At 47.5% G+C, this 23,604-nt stretch overlaps 1 protein-coding gene across 1 annotated transcript in view; it reads right to left on the bottom strand.

Annotated features, from left to right (window-relative positions):
* MREG (melanoregulin) overlaps positions 1 to 23,604 on the bottom strand; it is a 55,639-nt gene that overhangs the window by 30,991 nt on the left and 1,044 nt on the right. Inside the window, exon 2 of the mRNA XM_026492002.4 lies at positions 8,133 to 8,292. Coding sequence (XP_026347787.2) covers positions 8,133 to 8,292 — 160 coding nt within the window. The remainder of the gene's footprint in view (positions 1 to 8,132; positions 8,293 to 23,604) is intronic.

Consider the following 23,604-nt stretch of genomic DNA (forward strand, 5'->3'; position numbering starts at 1 on the left):
AAATGGGCACACAAAATGCAGTCTATACATACCATAGAATAGTATTCAGCTTTTAGGAAGGAAATTCTGACATACGCTACCACGTGGATGGAGCCTGAGGACATTATGCTCAGTGAAGTGAGCCAGTCACAAAAAGTCAAATCTCGTCCGATTCCACTAATACGAGGTACCTAACGTAGTCTAATTCATAGAGACGGAAAGTAGAACGGTAGTTACCAGGGGCTGGGAGGGAGGGGTAAGGGGTAATACTGTTTAACGGGTATGGAGGTTAGTGTGGGAGGATAAAATTCCAGAAGATATATGGTGGTGATGGTTGCTCAGCCATGTGAATGTCCTCATGCCACTGAACTGACACTTAAAAGTGGTTAAAATGGGGGCGCCCGGGTGGCACGGCCAGTTGAGCATCTGACTCTTGGTTTCAGCTCAGGTCATGATCTCAGGGTTGTGGGATCGAGCCCCACGTCGGGCTCCACACTCAGTGGAGAGTCTACTTAAGATTCTCTCTCTCTCCGGGCACCTGGGTGGCTCAGTCGTTAAGCGTCTGCCTTCGGCTCAGGGCGTGATCCCAGAGTCCTGGGATTGAGCCCCACATCGGGCTCTTCTGCTGGGAGCCTGCTTCTTCCTCTCCCACTCCCCCTGCTTGTGTTCCCTCTCTCACTGGCTGTCTCTCTCTCTGTCAAGTAAATAAATAAAATCTTTTTTTTAAAAAAAATTCTCTCTCTCTCCCTCTCCTCTGCCCCTCCCTCTGTGCTCACTTTCTCTCTCTCTCTCTCAAATAACTAAATATATCTTTTTTAAAAAGGTTAAAATGGTACATTTTATGTTATGTACATTTTACAATCAAAAAAAGAACCGTGATCACACGTCCCAGCTTGTCTAAGGCAGCCCCAGTTTATACCTTTGACCTGGCATACTTGATAGTAGTGCCTCCTTTCCTCTTAGGTAAGCCCTGTGACTGTGTCCCAGACTGGACAATAGTTAGTATGACAACCCTCAGGTTAAATAATTATTCAGTGTCATCTAGCTAAAACATGGGAAGCGTATAACTCTTACCCCTCAATCTGTCTAATTCCAAAGGCTGTGCTTTCTACCACCTCACACCCCACTGAATATCTAATGATTTCCCCTGTCTGCATCGAGTTCTCTAATATTTATCATTTCAACTCTGCTGCCTTACACAGAGCTTTGATGTGCTGCCTACCTAGTAAGAAACATCATCTTAATGCTGATCTCCAGAAATGCCTATATATTTAAAGGGGCGGGTGGGCAAAGAATATATATAGAATAGAAAAAGAATATATATATAGAATAGAAAAAGAAAAGAATATATATAGAACAGAAAACAACATCACAGACAGAATGTCTTCTGGTGTGGTCCAGTGGGTTTTCAAACCAGGAATGGTGCGTGGGCTGTTACAAGTCCCAAAGCAACAGTGTCTGGAGGGTGTTACAGGCACTGGCCAACACAGATGTTGATACCAAACACACACCAAAGTCACTGTGTGTTTCAGCTGGTACAGGGTGTGTGATGTCAACAAACACACAGACGGGAGCGGCTACTTGAGGCAAGAAGTCGGCATCCATTTGGTAAGTTGATCTTTGATCAAAAGGATTCCACTGAGGCTTTTTCCAAGCTCACTAGAGAGAAGGGAGCCGTGTTTGCACACTGGCTTCTGGGTCACGCAGACTGAGCTGGGATCCCAGCTTCCCACTCATTCCCTCCAGCATCCTGCACAGAGCACTCAGAGTCTCTAATCGTAAAGTGTCAGAATGCCTCCTTCCCGGGGCTGCTGTGAGGATCCAGTCTTTGCCTGCAGAGCGTGCTGCTTGGCACACAGAGTAATACTCAATTTATTGCCTAGAAAACAGAGGGTAAGAGCCACTTGATTCCCAGATCCTAATAAACATTTTTACTCTCTCACCCACCAACCCAAATACTCACTAGCAAAATAAGATAAAGAATGGCTGCCTTCAACAATCCACACGCTCTGGGGTCCCAAAGAAAAAGGTGTTTGGGGGAATCCAGCGTTATCTAGAGAATTGCTTTCGTTTTCTACTACTCTGCTCTCCAGGCTTGGCATAAAGCTCGCAGTGCTATCTCCAACAGTAACCCACGTTCAGCCACTTACAGAGCAGCCGGCTGGCCCTGCCAGAGCACGTCTCAGCCCACGTGTGGAGACCCACCGAGACCGTCATGCAGAGCCCAGTGGCATATCCCGGGCTCTGCGTGTGTCACAGTGACGTGGCTGGTACCCAACCCTCCCTCTCGCTTCCTCACATCCTCCCACCAGATACTCCACTCGACTCCTGTGTTCTCTTTCCTTTCAGGACCAGGGCTCTGCCAGGCTACGTGTGTAATCCAGACACTGCCAACAACCCCTGGGAAGGTCTGTGGCTATATTAGACATTTTATACGAACTGTTTACAATCCCTGGCAACACTCTCCCAGCAGAATCCTGACACACAGGAAGAGCCAACAAATTATAAACCGAGAACATTTTATGTTTTTGCCTCTATGGTTTTAAAAACTAATACCATTTCGCGGCTCCCCAGAATTCCGCAGAGTATGGTTTTAATGCGATCACTCCAGCCACCCAAGCATCTGATGTCCACACGGACCCTCCTGGTGTAGAAATACCGCCTTGCTCAGTGACGGGGAGGCAGGCGCTGGTCATGAGAACTACAGACATTTCTGAACATGTAAGGACTTAAGAGCTTTAAAAATAGGCGTAGAATTTCTATCACTGATCCCACTAAATAAACGTTACCAATTTTGAACCAAAAAAAGTGCTTAAAAGTGTTGAGGAGAACGATTCGACTTTTAGCATTTATTTTCATGAACATGTGAAAGTCTCTTTTAGCAGAGTGAAAGTGTTGACTGTTACTGAACCGTCAGAAAGGACATCAAATCACCTACGTCAGGGAACACTAAACAAAGCAGAGATGGGATGCAAGGGCACAAGATAAAACAGAAGCCCGGGACAGGAGCCTTGACTGGCTGCGATCCCCACGGAAAAGCATCAGCCGGGAACGGTGTGCTATATGGGACCACCAAGAACACTTCCTAAACCTCGGTCACGATCCTCAGCCTCGAACACAGCTCTCATCCCTGGCATCAAGTCACAGAAGTAGGCTTTGGGCGGACTTGGCTCACTCATTTTGAAATCTACATCAAACTGCAGACCATACCTATTCCTTTCTCACGATCTCAATCATGGCGCTCATGACACAGGATGTCTCTGGATTCATGAAGCCAAGATTCAGATCTCGGCTGCACGTTTTCAGCTGTATGGCCTTGGACAAGTTGCTTCCGAAAGAAATAACAATGGTTAACAGCTCACTGCGTTGTGGTGAAGAGGACATAGTTAATACATGCAACGTGGTTAACAGTGCCTGGCACCATTTTCATTAGTAGGGATATCTTGGAGGACGAGATCACTCAGTATGATTAAAATTAGGTATACTCATAAATAATTAAGAGGTGTTGGTATCTCATAAACCATGGCAAGCTCCCTAGAACGGAGTGGATTATGTGAAGTACAATTCGTTCAGTGGGCATGAACGTAACGGTGCTGATACAGGGGCATGATTTTGACATTGTTCACCATTTCCCAAACATAAAGTATTTTATGGCATCATTCAAAGGCAAGAGCAGTAAGTTTTCCACTGCTTGGAGATCGGCAGATGCATTATTTCTTCTACTGAAAGTCTGCTTTGAAGCTTTTGCAAATGAAAGTCCATTCTACTGGATTTCAATAGTGTCGCATTTTACGTCTTCTGTCACCGCAAGTAACTTTAAGTTCCGGCTTTGCTTCATTATTTACTCTGCATATACTGCTTTTCTGATTTTTTTTTTTTCATTTTGGGGAAACAGTGCAAATTTAGCCTTAACTATTCGCAGTGTTTCCTGTACTAGGACAATGGAGGTAGTACACACACTGTTTTGAAATTATTTTTCATTTTTCAGGGAATCCCAGATATGGACATTTCCAGCATGCTACTGACTCAAGGAAAACCATATGCCCAGTTTTTCCTAATAACCTGCCTGAGCTTCTAAATTGTATCACATAAGAATATCTAGGGTTCCTTGTACCTCAGTAGGTAGAATTTGTTTTTCTTTCAAAACTAAAATCCTCTGTTTTATTAACATTTGTACCAGTTTCATCCTTTGTGAAAAAGAAAATGAGCAACAGTAATAAACAAGGAACTCCTTCAAACTTAAAACACAACCCGACTGGCTTCCCAACCCCACTTTCTTAATCAATGGTGGGTTCATTTTTCACTCATACCAGACAACATAACAATAATAACACATAGTAGTCATCCTTGTAAATGTTCCCTATATATTTGCAACCCATAAATATATTTTGTTTAGGTGACACATTTTCTTTTTTTTTTTTTTTTAAGATTTTATTTATTTATTTGACAGAGAGAGAGACAGCCAGCGAGAGAGGGAACACAAGCAGGGGGAGTGGGAGAGGAAGAAGCAGGCTCATGGCAGAGGAGCCTGATGTGGGGCTCGATCCCATAACGCTGGGATCACGCCGAGTCGAAGGCAGACGCCTAACCGCTGTGCCACCCAGGCGCCCCGGTGACACATTTTCTAATGTGAGCTATCATTTAAAAATCTGGACATTTGGGGCAACTGGGTGGCTCAGTCTGTTAAGCATCTGCCTTCGGCTCAGGTCATGATCCAGGGTCCTGAGATGGAGCCCAGTATTGGGCTCCCTGATCAGCGGGGAGTCTGCTTCTTCCTCTCTCGCTCCCCTTGCTTGTGCTCTTTCTCTCTCCCTAATAATAAAATCTTTAAAAAAATAAAAAAATAAAAACAAAAACAAAAATCTAGACATTCTATATGTAAGTTTGGATTTCCAACTTCCCTTAAAAATCAGAAGTTCTGTGGGGTGCATGGGTGGCTCTGTCCGTTAAGCATCCAACTCTTGGTTTCGGCCCAGGTCATGATATCAGGATAGTGAGATCGAGCCCCTCGTCAGGCTCCACACTCAGCGTGGAGTCTGCTTGAAGTGTCTCTCCCTCTGCCCCTCCCCTCCCTCTCTCTCTCAATGTCTAAAATAAAAAAATCTTTAAAAAAAAATCAAAAGTTCTGGCATTTCCAGATCCATGTTCTCGGCATGGCAAACAGCTGTCTAGAGCTCAGCAGCTGCTCCCCTTGAGCACAGAATAAGCTTCCAGTGCTCCCCAGTTCCACAGCCTCAGGGCTCTTTCCTAGGTTCCTCCAAGAAGGAGGCGCTGTGGCAAGTCCAGCATTTCAATGCACTTTGACCCAGCAATTCTACTCCAGAAAACTCTATCCAAGGTCATGCAAGTATATATGGCTATCCACTGCAGCACTGCCTCAAAAAACCTGAACCAACGTAAACGTTAATAGGGACTGGCTGAATAAAGGATGGCAAATCCAGGTAAGAGAATACTGGCGACCCCTCCCCCAAAGCCATGAGGTAAAACCAGAGCATGAATGGATCCTGAAATGGATCTAGGTCTCAAATAAATCATTAAGTAGAAAAAATCAAGGTGAGGAGCAGTATGTAATACGGAGAAAATGAAGGGATATATTAATATATGCTTTTATATGTGTTTCAAATTTTTGGAAGAAAATATAAGAAAATTGTTATCCAGGTGTACATATTCTATATTTGCAGATAATATATATAGTAATACGTACACTTATGATACAATTGCATATAAAATGTGTCTCTATTTTATGCAATATACATACTGTGTGTGTGTGTGTATATTTTACACTTGAAAAAAAGGAAGCACCATGAGCAGAGATATTTCGAATCACTTCATGTGTGATTACCATCACATCTTCGTATTGTTTATTTGATGGCCTGTCCCCGTTAGAGCTCCTCTAGAGGCAAGCTTGTCCATTTCTGAGGCAAGGAGAAGGAAAAGCCTCCCGCACGGCCCTTCACACAGTTCTCAAGAGCAGCGCAGAAATGATGCAAGAGGCCACTTGGGAAGCTGTGCTTATCCAAGGGCTCTGTAGCTCGTGGCCTCCTGCCCTGGCTTTTCCAACAGTAAAGACAGTTGAAGACGGTCCTCCAGAGACAGCTGCCAGCCTCAGCTCCAAACACCCCTTCCGGTCCCTTGCCCCTTTACTTGGGGCCCTGGAGAGAGGGGGGTGCGCCATGTATGACAGCCCTCTTGCTGTTAACAGCTTTGGGCATGGTGGGGTCAGAGCAGGTCTACTCTCACTGTGGCAGAAAGAACCCCTCACTGGTCAGCCCGATTCAGTAGGGTGGGGGTGGCTCTTCTCATGAAGGGAAAGCAAGGTCACACGTTCCTGTCCATATGCTCCGGAAGAGCAGCCAGGGCAGCAGGACTTGGCTGGAGCAGCTCGGTGATATGCTTTCGGTGTTACTAGCAGAGGACAGAATTGTGCCGGGGACACGGGAAGCCAGTAGCCAGAGCAAAACATAGCTGGCCACTTGTAGGATGCTGTGCCCCTGAGTTAAACCTTGTGACAGGTGTCTAGCAGGGGCTGTCCTCCTCAGCACTGCACACTCAAGGAAGGACTCTCACCCATAGCCCCTTCAGACTCTCCAGTCCACCCCTACCCCACGCCTGAAGGACCAGAGGCAACTGTCAGCCCTGCCCCCACCCCGTGATCCCCACCTCCACACTTGCTTCTAACCCCCCAAAGATATCTAAGCCTCAGAGAATAAAAGGACACATGTCTCTTCTAAAAGTTTTCACTTCCTGATCATGCATGTTTTTTGGGGAAAAAATAGTGAGCAATTAACTAGCAAAAATAAAGAAACCCAGATAAGGAACAGATGACTCCCCTCCATGGCCACCTGCCCCCAACAACACACATATATCCTCTGTGGTACTTCTCTTCAGAGCCAGAGCCTGGGATTTTCAATGTCCCTGTTCCTCTCAATTATTAAAAGATACAAGTAAAACATGAAGTCTATATTTAATATGGGTATTTACTCAGTAACTAATGGGGGTGCCTGGGTGGCTCAGTCAGTTAAGCATCTGCCTTTGGCTCAGGTCATGATCCCAGGATCCTGGGATCAAGCCCCGCATCGGGCTCCCTGCTCAGCGGGGAGCCTGCTTCTCCCTCTCCCTCTGCCCCTCTCCCTGCTTGTGCTCCTTCTCACTCTATCAGATAAATAAATAAAACCTTTTTTTAAAAAAGACCTAACTGATGAACACAGAACTTAGAAAACTCTGTATTATTTGGAAAATGATACCCATCATACTATATTATATTGTATTATATAGAGAGCTATAATGAGAAAATGAAACATGATCTCTCCTGTTGTTCTCTCTTAACTTATATAGTTCTCTCCTTTTCAATATTCCAGCATTCCCATACCAATAACATGGAGATAAGAGTTCATTAAGAGTGTTTCAGCCCCTGTCATTATCCATTTGTCAAAAACCCTAACAATGTATACTACAAAGAGTGAACCCTGACCTAAACTCTGGACTTTAGTTACATGTATCAATACTGTCTGTAACAAATGTACCCCCACCAATGCAAGATGTTATTAATTGGGGAAACTATGGACCCTGGAGGTAGTGGCTGTACTTTATGCTCTATTTCTCTATAAATCTTAAACTGCTCTGAAAAATTAATAATTTTAAAGATTGCTACTACTGAAAGAAAAGATTGATTTCATGCCTCATCACAAAAAGTATGATATGCTGCTGTCTAATCAGCATAATTTAAGAAGCTATCAACAGAAAAAATAAATAAAACTAATTCAGGCCCCGCTAATTCACGATTCGTGATAATGCAAAATACCCGTCCACTTCAGTCTGAATCTTCTAACTGTGGCTTGCTAAGCCACCGGAAAACTTACAGAAGCACAGTTAAGTCATAGAAGGTGATCAACTGTCTTCGGCAGGACTGCCTTGCTGTTTCTGTAATCCTTGCATCATCGAGGTCATAACTGGAAGTCAGTCTTATCTGTGTATCCAGCAGGTTGACCAAGACCAGCTATAATTAGCAACCACAGGCTGCTAAAATACCTGCTCCCATGCCGAACATCTCACCTTTCCTTTTCTTTATGCCAAGCTGGCCTTCTCGGTCACTGCTATTTCTGACAGTCCATTATCATCCGCACACAGCAAGATCTCGACGGGGGCCTGCTTACCTCTGAATCTTTGGCCTGCTGATTTCGAACGACTATCAAATTGTACAGGATTCTGTCGTCGTCTGCCTCTGTGTGGGACACATCGTGGGGCATGCTCCACAAATTCTTTTCATCATCTCTCGCCAGAGTTGCTCCAAATGAAGAATATGGATTGCTATCACTATGGTGTTTAAAAAAAGGGGTATAAGCGTTTGGTAATATATGTGATATATATAATGTATACATCATATGCATGTAACATATAATACAAATAAAATGTTATATACTGTACAATATACAATGCAATATATAAATATATATTTCTAATAACAAGATCTGAATTGTCTCTAATAATTAAGCATAGCACAATAGAACAATTTTTTAAAAATCACTTTAACAATGGCAGAGAATAGGGGCGCCTGGGTGGCACAGCGGTTAAGCGTCTGCCTTCGGCTCAGGGCGTGATCCCGGCGTTATGGGATCGAGCCCCACGTCGGGCTCCTCCACTATGAGCCTGCTTCTTCCTCTCCCACTCCCCCTGCTTGTGTTCCCTCTCTCGCTGGCTGTCTCTATCTCTGTCAAATAAATAAATAAAATCTTAAAAAAAAAAAAAAAAAAACAATGGCAGAGAATAGATGTAACCAAACGCCTGGGAAGAGGGGATTTTACTACGTTCACCGTGCTGTTTAGCAGTGCACATCCCAGCAGTGAAAACCAAAAAAAGAAATCCACTGGGGGGGGGATAAAATTCTTGTGTGATTAAAAGAAGAAATTGACAACTGACCCGAAGAGCTGAACTTTTCACGGGCTCTGAGTTCAAGGAAGCACAGTAAATTAAGAACACAATGGCAAGGAATGTCTATCAAATTCCTAAAAGAAAGTAAAGAAACACCTATGCATATCCAAATACTTTCAGTAGACAATGTGGACTGTTGAGTAAGAAGTTCAGTAACCCCTCTTGTGTGTTTGTTCTGAGATTTAATCTCTACACGGTGGCATCCGTGCTTGGGCTTCTGCGGGAGGTGAGCCACAAAGCCCCATACTTAGGACGTGCTTGGACCTGGCCCTGGTGAGCTTCTGTGGGACTGCACAGGTAGGGTCATGCCAGGGCTATTCCCTTCATCTAATTATATGTATGAAGCCCTGACTCCATGTTAATCACAGGGCTCCGTAAAACTGTGAACAAAACAGACACGATCCCCATCCTTGGACCTCACTAGAGCCTAAGGAGGGAAATACCATTATGAATGACCAGGTGACTATAGAGTGAAAAACTGGGATACCTGCTATAGAGGAGGAGTTCAGGGAGCCTTGAGAGCCGGCACGGGAAAGCATCAGGTAGGCATCATAAAGAAGGGGTGCTTGGGCTTCAAGTTGAAAGACAAGAACAGAGTTCCAGGCACAGCCTGTCTCCAGGAGGAGAGGCCAGGGGAAAGGTATTTCTGGCAGAGGGAACAGCAGGAGCAGGGCACGGAGGACTGAGGTGCCCACAGGGCTGGGGAATTCCAAGCCTCCCTGTATGGCTACACCACACAGTGCACGCGCAGAGGGAAACAGAAGGATGGAAGAAGAAAAGGTCATTCGGGGTCAGACTGATGACAGTGCTGGAGTTCGGGCTTTATTCTGTGAACTGTGAAAAGTTAAGGGGATTTTGAGCCTTGTCAGGTCTGGGTTTCAGAAACAACTCAGAGGGAAGAAGGAACCAGAACATGGCCTAGGAGGCCATCCCAAGATAGCAGGTGCTGTGTCCATGACCTGATCTTTGTGGTCCTCTGTCAGAGGCCTGGGGGGCGGCTGGGGGGGAGGAGTGCAGCCGGAGATGGATAGGGCTCCCCTGGCAGACAGAGACTGAAGCCCACACACCAGCCACAACCACAAGGGCTGCTCAATTTAAATCTCATTTGTTAGAGTTACAACGAAGGTTTCTTTGGGGCACAGGGAAGGTGGAGTTCTGCTAATAAATACATATGTCATTCTAAACATGTGAAATACTGGTTGGGGCGAGCACGAGCAAGGGTATGGCTGCGGAAACAGGGCGGGAATGGACATGGGAGGACACACTCCAGCATCCTGAGATGCTGGAGCCCAGAGGCCGGCAGCCAAGAGGTGTGAGCAGAGTCCTAGCTGACGCGGGAGAGGGATACCTTTAACTGGCACAGCACGGAGGAGGCCAGGCCTGACCTTGAGCCTAAGGGACATTCACAGGGAGGTCAGGATCTGGGCCTGGGAACAAGGATGGGGCCGGCCATCTAGACTAGGGAGAAATGCACTTGCATTTCCATCACCTGGAAGCCATAGCAACGGAGGACCGGCCTGGGCCTAGGGAGCAAGGCAAGGCCTTGGGGACTAGCTAGACTTAAACAGCAGGGGAGGCAGGGCGAGTGGAGAGAACAAGTGAGTGCCAAGGAAGACAGAAGGTGGGGCCAAGAGGAATTCCAAAGGGCAGGCAGACACTGGAAAGGTGTCCCTCATGTGAAAGGCGCTGCCTCCGACGGCTTTCTGCCTGAGTAGCTTGCACAGCCATTGGTAAAACACACTGCATGACACAGTGCTTCGCCCGCAGGCTCCCACCTGCCATCCCTCCTGTGACAGGGCCATCTGAGGTCAGAAGGGTAGCTAACACTATCCCCCTTTGCAGACAGGGACCAGATTTTGGCGTTGCTTAACCGTCTGTCAAGGACTGACGGCCAGCGGACAGTCCTCCCAGCAAGAGGAGGCTCTGAGCAGCCACGTGTCACAGACCGGACAGGGATACACCCGCAGATGGGGCAGCTCAGATAACAGCCACACGTGTGCAGCCCTCCCCGCACAAACCGCAAACTCCCCAGGGCAGCTCCTCAGGGCATCGAGACCCCAGAGGCACATGGGAGCCGCCACGTGGGCTCCCGATAGCACCCTGCATTTCCCTCCGGGGCCGCAAAACCCTAGTACTTTCCTGAAATCGCTCTCTTACTTGTCCCCGACTCTGTTCCATTTGTGTAAGTCTCGACTCTGCACAGGCCGGAAAGTTCCTGCACGCAGGGGCTGGATTCTGCACTTTCTGACATCCCACATCGCCTGGCAGGGTCCGGCACAGACGAGGTGCTTTAAAAGTACGTGTCGAATGTAGCAAAGTGAGCTGTTAAAGGAAATCTCAGCCATAACTCACTGTTGCCACGTTTTTAAAACGTCCCCAAAGCAGGAGGTTGAGAAATGAACCAGTATCCACATACACAATCAGTGATCAACAACATCTGATCGTGAACAACCTAGCCCACCTGCTGCTAGCCGTCCACGATTTCTTTGCATGTTTTGAGAAGATTACGACAGGTGCCTCCCTGGCTAGTCCCCCTGCCTCTCAAAACCAATCTCTCTCTCTCTCTCTCCCTCTTTATCTGTCTGTCTGTCTCTCATCCCAACACACACACACACACACACACACACACACACACACACACACACTCACAGGAGCATGCCTGACCCCAGCCAGTGTGAACCACAACCTCTCCCGCTTCGTCTGCAAACACAAACGCAGCCCTACAGAGAGGTTAACACCGGGCCTGCTCAGAAGGGCTCATGCCTCCAGACAGGTGGGGCCTCCAGAGTTCTCTCCACGTCTAGCGCTGCCCTAATTAGAAGCCGTGTTGCCCTGGTGTCCCACGAGCCTCGGACTGCCTAGTCACGGACACCCAGGGGGACGGTGTAAAACAGGCAAGAGAATCGAGAGCTTCTGCCTCTGGGCGAGCAAGAACTCTGACCCGTGCTGTTTGCCTGGGGCTCCTGCCGTCCTCCTGAGTGTGGAATGTGGCCTGCGCATCTGGTCAGCCCAATACTGGTCCAGACAAAAGTGAAGGAGGGTTCTCTTCAGCTCTGCTCCGGCATGCAGTCCCTGTTCTTTTTATCCTTCACCACCCCCCTAGTCCAAGCAACAATTCACTTTATTTTAAAATTGAAACCCTTAAGGTGGAGAGACCAGAGAAAAAGAAAAGAAAAGAAAAGCCTAAAGCAAACGACTGGAGAAGAAGCTCGGGAAACTCTGTCAAGGACTCTGGGGCTTCTGTAAAGAAAATTCAGTGCAAAGGCCCTGAGGTCTAAGCCCAAGAAGCCCAGGGAGGACAGAAGGCAGGGACAGAGGGGGTGTTGAATCAGGAGCTTCACTTTCTCTCCCTCCCCCATATAATGATTTCAAAAAGGTTCTAAAGAAAGTGAGAGCAGCTGTTTTGCCCCTGGCCACCATCTGCTGATGATGAATATTTTATTAGCCTCGGGCATTTGAGAGAAAGCTCTGAAGTTACATTACAGGCAGAAGCAGCTTTCATTCCCAAAAGGTAGGATGATTCCACCCCTAGTCCCACCTGGGGGCACAAGACCCAAGTCACTCGGCGTCTTGTCTTGCAATCCATCTGCAGCTCCCGGGAGACTCAAGCTCTGGGAACACGGGACTCCCTGCCTGGGGACTGCGGGTGCGAAGTGCCGGCAGCCACTAAGGCTGCTTATCAAGAGTTTCCAGAGCTTCCCATGCGTCCTCCCTACCAGCAAGATTTTGGAAGGCCCCACAGAATACCGCGCACACAGGCTGGCTGCTGAGGCCAGCAGCTGCAGTGACCCCACAGCTCTCCCCACAGGCAGGCCGTGTGTCAGAGATCGCTGGCGCAAGACTGAAGCCCTAAAGACAGCGAAAGATAAAAATCCCCAGTAGGGGCGCCTGGGTGGCGCGGTTGGTTGAGAGTCCGACTCTTGGTTTCGGCTCAGGTCATGATCACAGGGTTGTGAGATCCAGCCCCATGTCCGGCTCTGTGCTCAGCAGGGAGTCTGCTTGAGATTGTCTCTCCCTCTGCCCTACCCTAGCCTGCACGCTCTTGCTCTCTGGCTCTCGGATAAATAAGTAAATCTTTTTTTTTTTTTTAATCTCCAATAAACAGGAACCATATGTCTCAAAAAGCAGACCCCGAAGGCTCTTTGGAGGCACCCCCTAAGGACACCTCTATTGATTTCCACCAAGAACTGGTCTCCTGTTGAGCCTCTGGCTTCCAGACCTTTCCCTCCTCTTGCTAAGTAAGCTCCCCAGTGATGGAGCAGCTGGATCCGAGATCCTCCCCCTCTCCTTCTTTCCCCCTCCATCCTTCCTCTATGTTTCTTTCCCTTTCTCTCTCTCTCTGGCCCTCCCTTCCTACATTCCCCCTCCCTTTTTCCTTCCTTCCTTCCTTCCCTCCCGCCAGATACTCTGGTTTTTTTCTCAAACCTTGCTAACCCGCTACTTAACCCCCAGTCTAAACACGGTTCCACTGATGCCAGAATTTTTCTCAGCATTTCACCCCGAGGTCCACGACGTCCTCCAATGCTGCAGGCATGACCCGCCTCAATATGAAGGAAGAAAAGCCCCCCCCCCGGGGGGCCCCCTTTCTGGCCCTGCTGCCCGCTGTGCCCCTGCCCTCTCTGCTTTCTGTCCCCGGGGCTGAACGAGAGCCCCGCGCCATCGCGTCTCGCGCATGTGTCCAGCACTTTCTGGCTTGCAGATGGCCCTGACAAGAACCCTGGGAAGCAGGCAGGGGGCTCAGAAGGGTGAGACCCGGTCCTTGGTCTGTCCTCTGCTCGCACTCACCCCCACTCACGGCTTCAAATACCACCTACACGAGGCACATTCCTGAGTCTACACCTGTGTCCCCAGACTCCTACACGTCCTGCTTCTTCCCGTTTCTGTGGCTGTGTGATGGCAGCTCGAGCTCCCCACCCAGCACCCGGTCCTCCCCTCCAACCTCCCCTCCGGCAGCCTCCACTCAGGTCATGGGAACTCCATCCTTCCAACGGCTCAGGCCAAAATGCCGATGCCACTCTGGGCTCGTTCATGCCCTACCTCCAAGCCATCAGAAAGTCTTATTGGCTCTACATTCAGAAACTATCCACCCTCCCCCCGCCATCCTGTGCCAGGGATGAAAGGAGTCTGCACTAGCCTGTCCCAGCACAGAGTCCAGGGTCCGATGAGCCGGGGGGGGTCGGTCTCGCAGCTGGCGTAAGAATCGCTCCACTCATTGTTTCCACCTACTTCTGGCTACCGTTGCCTCCCACCAATTCCATCCCTCACACAACAGCCCAAGTGATCCCCTAACTATGTAAATCAGACCATGTCCCCCTCCCTCAAAACCCTGCAATGCCTCCCATTTGACCTAGACTATAAGCCAGTCATACAGTATTCTGTTAGGCCCCATAGGACAGCCCAGCCACTCTGGCCTCTTTGCTGTTCCCTGAACCCCCCAGTCACACCGGCTGATCCTTCTGCCTAGAATGATTTCCCCCAGATTTCCCCCAAATGCCTCACTCCCTCCGATCCTTCAAATCTCTGTCTAAACATCAGCTCCTCGATGAGGCCCGCCCTGACCAATCTACTTAAAATGGCAAGCGTGCTCCCCTGGCCATGCTCTGCCTTTTCTTTTTCCTACACACATATTTATCTTCCGATTCACTTATTATGTTTGCTGCTTCCTCCCCCCACTAGAATATGAGGGGGAGAGGATCACTACCTGCTTGGCTTGGCGGCATATCACAAGTGCTTACAACAGATCCCGGCACGTAGGAGATGCACCATAAATATTTGCTGAGTGGTGAACTGCTGTTTCCCAAGTTCACAGGGCTCTGAATGGTAGAAATGAGGCTGGAATCCCTGTCTCCAGCCTCACAGACAAACTCTTCACCTTTTTTAGCTATTTAAGTTAATGAAGGTGGGGCTCACAGTCTCGAGGAAGGAAGCAGGCAATAAGTACATACGTTTATGTCAGGCGATGTTCAGGGCTTGGAAGGAATACCTGGTGAATAAGAGACAGAGGGAGGGGGTGGGGACACTGTTTTAAAAGGGGTTGTCAGGGAAGCACTTTCTGATAAAATGACTTTGAGCAGAGACCTGGATAAAGTGAGGGAGTTACCCATACCGGTAAGTGGAGAAAGAACATTCTAAGCAGGTAGAGCAGGAAGTGCAAAGGCCCTGAGGCAGGAGCATGTTTGGTGTATCTGAGGACCCGAGGGAGACCCATATGGCTGAAGGCTGAACAATTTCACTTTATGCGCTGACTTTAAAATCTAAACCTGGTGTAATAGCGCTTAAGTGGAAACCACCCAAAAGTCCACCAACAGCCGAATGAGTGAACAAAATGGATACCCTACGGAGCACTGAGAATCACGAGTTAGTTAAGCTATGCACAGCAAGGGGGACGGGTCTCACACAGCTTGATGTCATTTAGGTACAGCTTAAAGGTAGACAAAACTAAATACGTTTTCAAGGTGCACACATAGATGGTAAAGCTTTAAAGAAAAGCCAGGAAATGACTATCACAAAAATCTAGATACAATCAAGGGCGGGGGGTACAGGGCTAGTTACAGTTATCTCTTGCCCCGGATGGTGGTTACAAGAATATTCACTTTACAGTTGTTGTTTCTACCGTACAAAAGGTGGTCCTTTAAACACACATTGTGTCACCAAAATTATTCCCTTAAAAAGGCCCAAAAGAACAGAGTGCACAGTATACAAAAGGCACAAAACAAATATGTAGTAACCAGACTACAAAGGACTTTGATCGCTAAAAAAAATGAACTTATTTTACCCAGCACTGAAGCCGAATTTACGTTTTAAACAAAGGTGTAGTGATAAGATCACTTCAAGGTATCTAGAAAATAAAAAGTTCCAGGAAACCTTGATCACAGGATGCATAAGAGAAATTTCATCTTCTCAGGAATTTCCCATGTCACTAAGACTGACTCACGCAATTCACGAAAGGGGAAGAGGGACGCTGGAGGTCGCCTGGGAAGAAAACCTTTAAAAGTCATCCCTCTATGCTGTGAGTGGCTGACTTCTTGCAAAAGCATTCTCCTCCTACTCATTGGACCTGAGGCCCCATTCAGGGAACTGTGCCCTTGACCCACGCCTCTCTCTCCTCTGTCTTCCATGAAGGTAGAAGTCCAGGCTTTGCCATAGATTCTTCGCGCCGGAGCCGATTCCTGCAGCAGGACTCCTTGGTGCCTCTGCGGGCGCTTCCTGTGAATCACCGTCTGGCCCCGGGCTCCGGGCTTTGCACCTGCAGGTTGGTTCTGCAGGAAGTTGGGGCGAGCGGCGCTGGCGCGGGGAGCCCTGCAGCACACGACGGGAAAGAGTCAGGCCATCTGGGCCCAGCTCGGAGAGATCTCACTGATTGCAACACTTCAGCCAGCGTTTTGTTTTGTTTGTTTTTTAAGTCCTTCTGAGGGCAGAAGACAATTTATTCGGCCCGGAGGTCATGTGAGTCCACACTGTGAAATGAACAACTCCATGCGTGTGAAGGGTTATGGTTCCTCTCGAGCTGGTGCTGACGGCCTCCCAAGTGTCTTAAACCCACTGCTCTTCTTTCCCATGGGCACCTGCTTTCCCACAGGCAGCCCAAACACAGCAAAACGGGCCCAAGGGCTCCCGACCCCAGGTTATAACAAATCGGGGCAAGTCTCGTACTGCAAACACAATTTCTAGCACACGCCACGTTAGCAGCCGGTTACACGTCTCCCTGCGTACGAGGCAGCCTCTGCTCTTTCTACGGTGATGCAGCATAACAGGATTTGAACCCCAGCTCAGCCAAGTACGCCTCTGAGCAAGCTCTTGTGCCTCAGTTTCTTCAACCGTCAAGTGGGGACGGGAGACACAGTTACGGCTGAGCTTCATCACCCCCATATTTGCACGTTCACCCACCTACTAAAATCTCTCCGTCGTCCCAAAGCGATACGGGTGGTGCTTTTGCAGCACTCAAGGGGCACGTCCCCAGCCGAGCTCCAACAAGACAGTGTCCTGCTTTCTTGCTTCCGCTCTCCTAGTGTAGACAAGTGGCCTTCTTGTGGTGTATTTAGTGTCGCATTTTTTGGCATTTTTGTGCTTTTTATTGGTGATTCCGCTGATTAGAATGGCCCCCAAGCATTGTGCTGAAGTCCTCAAACACGTGGGTTAGATAAGCTTCCTTCAGGCATCAAAGTTCAATGTTAATGAATCAACAAAATATACACAATAAGGTGTCTTTAAGCAGAAACACACACAAAACCAGAGGCAAATGGAGCAGTTGACCAATCGGCTTGCAGGACCCCAACCCTGGAGGTTCCCCTGGAGCAATGGCTCAGGATCCTTTCATTCAGCATTTTCAGGGACTACAGACCACAGCTACTGAGAATAACACGAATCGTGTGCGCCTCCCAGGGTTACGGCGAAGATTTAAGTCCTAGACATAAAGACAGTGCTTAATACATGGGTGGCTCTGAGCACAAACTCTAAGAGGTCAGGAGAGCTGAGCAGGGAAGGCTCCCGTCCCCAGCTCCATGCTCACGCGTCTGGAACAGAAGACACACACCCAGTGTTCCTTTATGGTCCAGAAAATTCCATTCTGTTGCCCACACTCACAGGCCCTGTTCAATTCCTTCTCAGAATGGCAGGAAACAACCCTCAAGAGCAAACTGAGACTTTGTTTTTCCCTGCTGGGAACTCCAGGCACTGCAGAAAAAACAGACACCGTCCCCTGTGCACTGCCCGCAGATACATACGTGCGTGAATTCTGCTCTCGGGGTGCTGTGGAGGAGAGCTGGGAGCTAAAGCGATGTGGACACTCAACTCGTGGTTCACGGAGGTGGCTTAAGAGAGAGCCACGAATAACGACTCAGCCACGGTTGTAATTCTCTCCCTTTTTTCTGTGGCTTTTCAACAAGTGGACAGTCGTGGTGCTTATCAGTTATCGACAGCCAATGAAAATCAGAGATTAGAGTGAGTAAAAATTAGAGCGTAAGACTTGTACTCCCTGAAACACTTCAAAGGGGCCCTTGTGAAATTGGCTTTAGTGTGTGGCATTTGCACGGCACTCCCTTCACGTCGCATCGTAGGCTCTTCCAGATCTCTGAGTCTGTCCGTATGGGATTCACATGGCAGTGGACTCCAGTGCCGGAAGACTGGGACATCGCTCTGCTCAAAGGCTCACTGCAACTGTACTTCCAGAATCACGTCATTTCAAGGGCCACCATTCGTGCTCGGGGGTGGGGGGGATTTTTATATGGCAAAGCATGCTTTTACCATGGATGGAAGAAGGCCATGCTAGAAAAGTGAAATAAAAACCAATGCTCTGAGCTCAAACATTTCCCCAAAAGTACCCTGTAGTGTATTGAAGAGTGTCCCCCTCAAAAGATCTGTCCAAGTCCCAATCCCCAATTCCTGTGAATGTGACTTTACTCTGAAATAGGGGCTTTGCAGCTGTGATTACGTTAAGGATCTTGAGATAAGATCAAGCTGGATTTATGAGGGGCCCTAAATCCAGTGACTGGTGTCCTTACAAGAGCAAAGAGAGGGGTACTTGAGACAGAGGAGGATAGGCACATGGAAGGAAACAGAGGCAAAGACTAGAAGTGGGCGGCCAGAAGCCAAGGACACCAGGAGCCGCCAGAGGCTGGCACCTGCAAGAAGCAATTCTCCCTAGAGCCCTTCTAGCTTCCAGAGCTGTAAACGCACACATTTCTGTAGGCTTAAGCTACCAGATCCATAGCACTTTGTTCTGCCAGCCCTAGGAAACTAATGATACATACCCCATATGATTCTTTTCATTAGTAATATGAAACCTTGAGCCAAAAAGTCATTCACTATTTTATAGACAAATGACCAACAACCTAGCTGTCCCAAAACAATCCAAACCAATCCTTTTGTCCTCAGTACACATTGGTTCATTGTGGTTTTGATCACTATTCACTTTAGGAATACAGACGGGGAAGGGAAGAATGGCAGGTAGAACCTCGAACCTTCCAAGATGATTGAAAAGATGAGTCTTATATGACTCTGTCCTAAAATCGGAGTGAAGGGGATAAACGGTGAGACTGAAAAAAACCTCTGGCTTTCTTTGGGCCTGAAGCCTGGTGTGAAGGTCAGGTCTTATGTTCTTTCTCCAGACTTGTTCTCAAGCTTGCTGGCATTAGAGATGATTGCTCACCTGTTCACTGGTGAAACAGCCCTGGGCAGCTAAGGAGTGGGACAAGTGGTTGTGCTTTGTATGCCCGGGGCCTTCAGGTTCCCTCCCTGTGCCACAGAGGGTCTCACTGGCCCTGGAGTCCAAGTCAAAGGATTTCAGGACACACAAGCCCACAGGAGGAAGACGACTTGCATCAAGCCTAGAACAGCTTTGCAAGATCATGCATCAAAGTCTGTTCTCCCAGGGCGCCTGGGTGGCTCAGTCGGTTGAGTGTCCGACTCTTGATTTCGGCTCAGGTCATCACCTCAGGGTGGTGAGATCGAGCCCCATGTCAGGCTCCGCAGTCAGCAAGGAGTCTGCTTGAGGATTCTCTCCCTCCCTCTCCTTCTGCCCCTCCCCTGCTCTCATACTCTCTCTCTCTAAAGCAAATAAATAAATCTTAAAAAAAAGTCTGATCTCCCCCTTTTGCAGAAGAAGAAACTAAAGTTTGAGGAAGGTAAGAGAGGTCCCCCAAATCCCACAGCTAAGTTAATAGCTGAAACTAGGACTCGGGTCTCCTAACTCCCACTGGGCTCAGTTCACGGGGCCTGGTTGCTTCCTCTTCTGGGTAACAAAGAACTATACCCATGAAGGCCAGGGAAGAAGGGAAGGAGAAACGGGCCAAAACAGACAGGAGCGAAGGCTACTGATATCCACCAGCTTCTTGTGCATACGTATTATAAGTTACTTTTCAAATATATTTGGTAGTTTTCTGAATTTTTTACAGTGCAAGGCATGGACTTGGAAATCTAACAGACACGGATTCAAATTCTGGCTCTCCGACTTACCAATTGTGACTCTGAACTCATTTCAACTCTCTAAGCCTTGGGTTCCTCCTTTATAAAATGGAGGTAAATAACACCTATTTCGTGCAGCCCTAGGGATGACTAATGACAGAAGGTATGCAAAGAAACCCCACTCACGCAGTAACCTACACCAGGACGCACCATTTCTATAAAGGTAAGAATGAAGGTGGATGCAGTCATGAGAGATAAGTGGGGGGCTTCAATTCTATCACTTTTCTTAAGGTAGATGCTGGGTGTATGTGTGTGTTGGCTCTATTAGTCTTCATAACATTTTGTTTTAAATGCGTTTTTTAAAAATTTATACATGGAAATTAACAAAGGAACAGCTATGACTGTAATCGTTACCAATCAAAAAGCAGTTATTCAGTTCTTACTCTACGTTGAGCACTGTGCGGGCCACGGCGAGGGATAGCCAGGTGAGCCGGATTTAGCACGCCCCCCACTTCGATCTAGACTAGAACCTCCAGTCAAGCTGGGGTTGCAGCACCCAGCTTAGAACTGTCATAACCAGAAGTGACCCGACGGGGTAAGAGAAAGGAAAGAGACACCGTAACTGCTTGGGGAGACTTTCTAAGTCTTCCTCACAAAGCTGGCAGCTGAAATGGGCCTGAAGAATGGAGCAGAAGCTTAAGAAGTGGAAAAAACAGAAAGAGGTCTAGCTAACAAATATGGCATCGACAAAGACACCAGCGGGGAGACCAGCGACTGGACCGATCACAGGCAGAAACCAGAGAACGCAAAATCAGACAAGCCAGGGAAAGAGAAGTGTGAAAGCAAGCACGGATGACCAACACAGAGGTATGGCTCGCACGCTGAAAAAAGAACATCAGATTTCTTTCTCTGGTGACTTGCAAGACAGCAATTTTCATGCAATCAGGTAGGGGCCAGAAACCAGATTTCAGGGGCGCCCGGGTGGCTCAGTCGGTTGAGCCTCCGACTCTTGATTTTGGCTCGGGTCGTGATTTCGGGGTCATGGGATCAAGCCCTGCACCTGGCTCCCCGCTCAGCGGAGAGTCTGCTCGGGATTCTGTCTCTCTCTCCCTCTGCCCCTCTCCCCCCTCAAAAATAAATAAATATTAAAAAAGAAAAAGGAAGGAAGGAAGGAAGGAAGGAAGGAGGAAGGAAGGAAGGAAGGAAGGAAGGAAGGAAGGAAGGAAGGGAGGAAGGAAGGGGATCTCGTGGTGTACGGGTGGTAAAAAAGAAATGGGAGTGGGAGGCACAGTTGACAGCTCTTTCAAGACCTTTGTGCCCGACACAAAAGAAAGCAAAGGATGGTAACTGAAGGGCTTGGCAATATCAGGATGAATTTTCAGTCGGGGGAAGCCTCAGCATATTTCTAGAAAAAGGGGAAAGAGAGAAAACTCTCAGAACAGAGAGAAATACAGACACAAACCAGACAAGGAACAGGCATTTCCCTTCAGGTATACAGTACCAGAAAACGCAAAAAGAAAGAGGTCAAAACATAAAAGGCATGATCAGGTTGGCAAAGGAGACGAGACTCAGAGTTGCTTTTCTTGAACTCACAAAAATCCCTGTGCGTGTGGAAAAGGGCCTGCAGGTGACCCTGTACGCACAGGACTCGTCATTCCCCCGACCAACCCCTTCTCTGCACTGCTCACCTGCTGCATGGAACAAAACTTGAAAACCATCTCTTCACCATAAAGGATTTAGTTAGGGGGAAAGCATATTTACGAAATCTTTTTTTATAAAAAAAAAAAAAACATAAAGAATGAAGTTCTCCATAAAATAAAAATTAAGACCATCTGGCCCCATGATTTCACCACATTGAGATTTCAAACCAGCCACTCTGGGAAACAGTCCGGCAGTTTACCAAAAAAGTTAAATGGAGGATTCCTGTATGACCCAACATCCCACTTCTAGGGCTATACCCAAGGTCATTGAAAACATACGTCCACACAAAAACTTGTACACAGACGTTTACGGCCAAAAAGTGGAAACAACCCAAATGTCCATCCGTTGGTGAAAGGATAAATAACATGTAACAAAGCCAAACAAAAGAAGGGAATTCAACTGTAAAAAGGAGTGAAGTGCTGATACATGCTACAACATGGATAAACTCAAAACACGATTCTGAGTGAAAGAAGCCAGGTGCCAAGGCCACGAGTGTATGATTCCATTTATGCACAATTTCCAGAAGAGGCAAATCTAGGAAGACAGACAACAGGTCAGTGGTTGCAGGGGATGGGGCGGGGCAAGGAAGGGGGAGTGGCGAGTGATGGCTAATGGGTGTGGCGTTTCTTTGGGGAGTGATGGAAATGTTCTACCTTAGATAGTGGCGATGGTTGCACAACTTACTGAATATATGAAAAACCCTGAACTTCCCACTTTAAAAATAAACAAACAAAAAAGATTCCAAACTAGACCTTCAGATGACTTGAGTAAGAAAGAAGATATCCACAGGTATCCATACACACGTCTCACTGCTCTACACTTCCATTAATAAGCTGCTCTTCCCAAATCACGTTGCATTGAAATGATGCCGGGATTGACACTAAACCACAAAAGACCAGTCCACTCATATTCACATGCTCAAAAGAATAACAATGATAATTAACAGTAACTCGACTTTATTAGGTGTTTACTATGGGTCAAACACTCTACCAAACACTTTACATGGATTAGCTCATTTCAGTTCTCACTGCAACCCTTTGAGGTACACACTGTTGTCCTCCCCATTTTACAGATGAGGAAATTGAGGCACAAATAAGTTTCATAACGTGTGTGCAGTCACCCAGTTGGGATTTTCACCCCAGGCAATCTGACTCATGACCACTAGGCTATTCTGCCCCCAAATGACTCCGTCTTCTTAAAATCACTTGCAAAATTCACTGACCTACAATGCAAACCAGGGCAGGTCAAGATTTTTAAATAACCCAAACTATTAACTCGAATAGCTATCCAGGATGGAAAACTGGAAAGACCCAAGACCCTGAGAATCAGTACTGTATTTCCCATTACAATGAATATTGACGAGTCGCACATACAAGCAAGCATGAAATTCCAGATTGCCACCCACTTCTTTGAAGACTAAGGGTAATTTACTAGATGTCTCCCTGTCCATATTAACCTAGTAATCTAGGTTTCTTGTTGAAACCATGAGCGAGAGCACACAAAAACATTGTGCATCGTGTGTACAATTGTTTCTATACATAAAACAAACATGACATATATATTTACATACATGTGCCCTCAGTAAACAGTGAGGGGCAGATGGTAAATTCTAAATTTCAAGTCATAGGAGTAAGAGATGAATAAGCTCAAAGTCATCAAAGAGAGCTGCTGGGGTGGGGAGAGGCTTGAGAACTAGCATTTAGCTGGTTGGGGGGGGCAGGAAGGATAAAGGTCACTCCTTGAGGCAAGCTTGGGGGGGGGAATGAGAAGGCTGGATTGTTCCTAGAACAGCAGGGATGCCTGTCTGATTAAATCAAGGAGTACACAGTATTTGATATGCTGGAAAATAAGAGTGGACAGGCAGTAAGGGGTTACGTAAGACCTCAAAAGTCAAGGGAAGTGTTTGGACTTGACAGAGTAAGAAGAGGTAAATCATGCTTTTGGGAAGTTATGAAAGCTTTATCATGTTAACTGCCCGTTTCATAAGAACGCTGGCTTCAATACTTGCTCACTTTCCCCTCACGTCCTGTGCCCAATTTCACTTTAAATCTTGTGTTTCTGTCCTAGCTACCCCCTAGGCATGACCTAGTGGAA

Source organism: Ursus arctos, unplaced genomic scaffold (genome assembly GCF_023065955.2).
Source record: "Ursus arctos isolate Adak ecotype North America unplaced genomic scaffold, UrsArc2.0 scaffold_1, whole genome shotgun sequence".
Classification (NCBI taxonomy): domain Eukaryota; kingdom Metazoa; phylum Chordata; class Mammalia; order Carnivora; family Ursidae; genus Ursus; species Ursus arctos.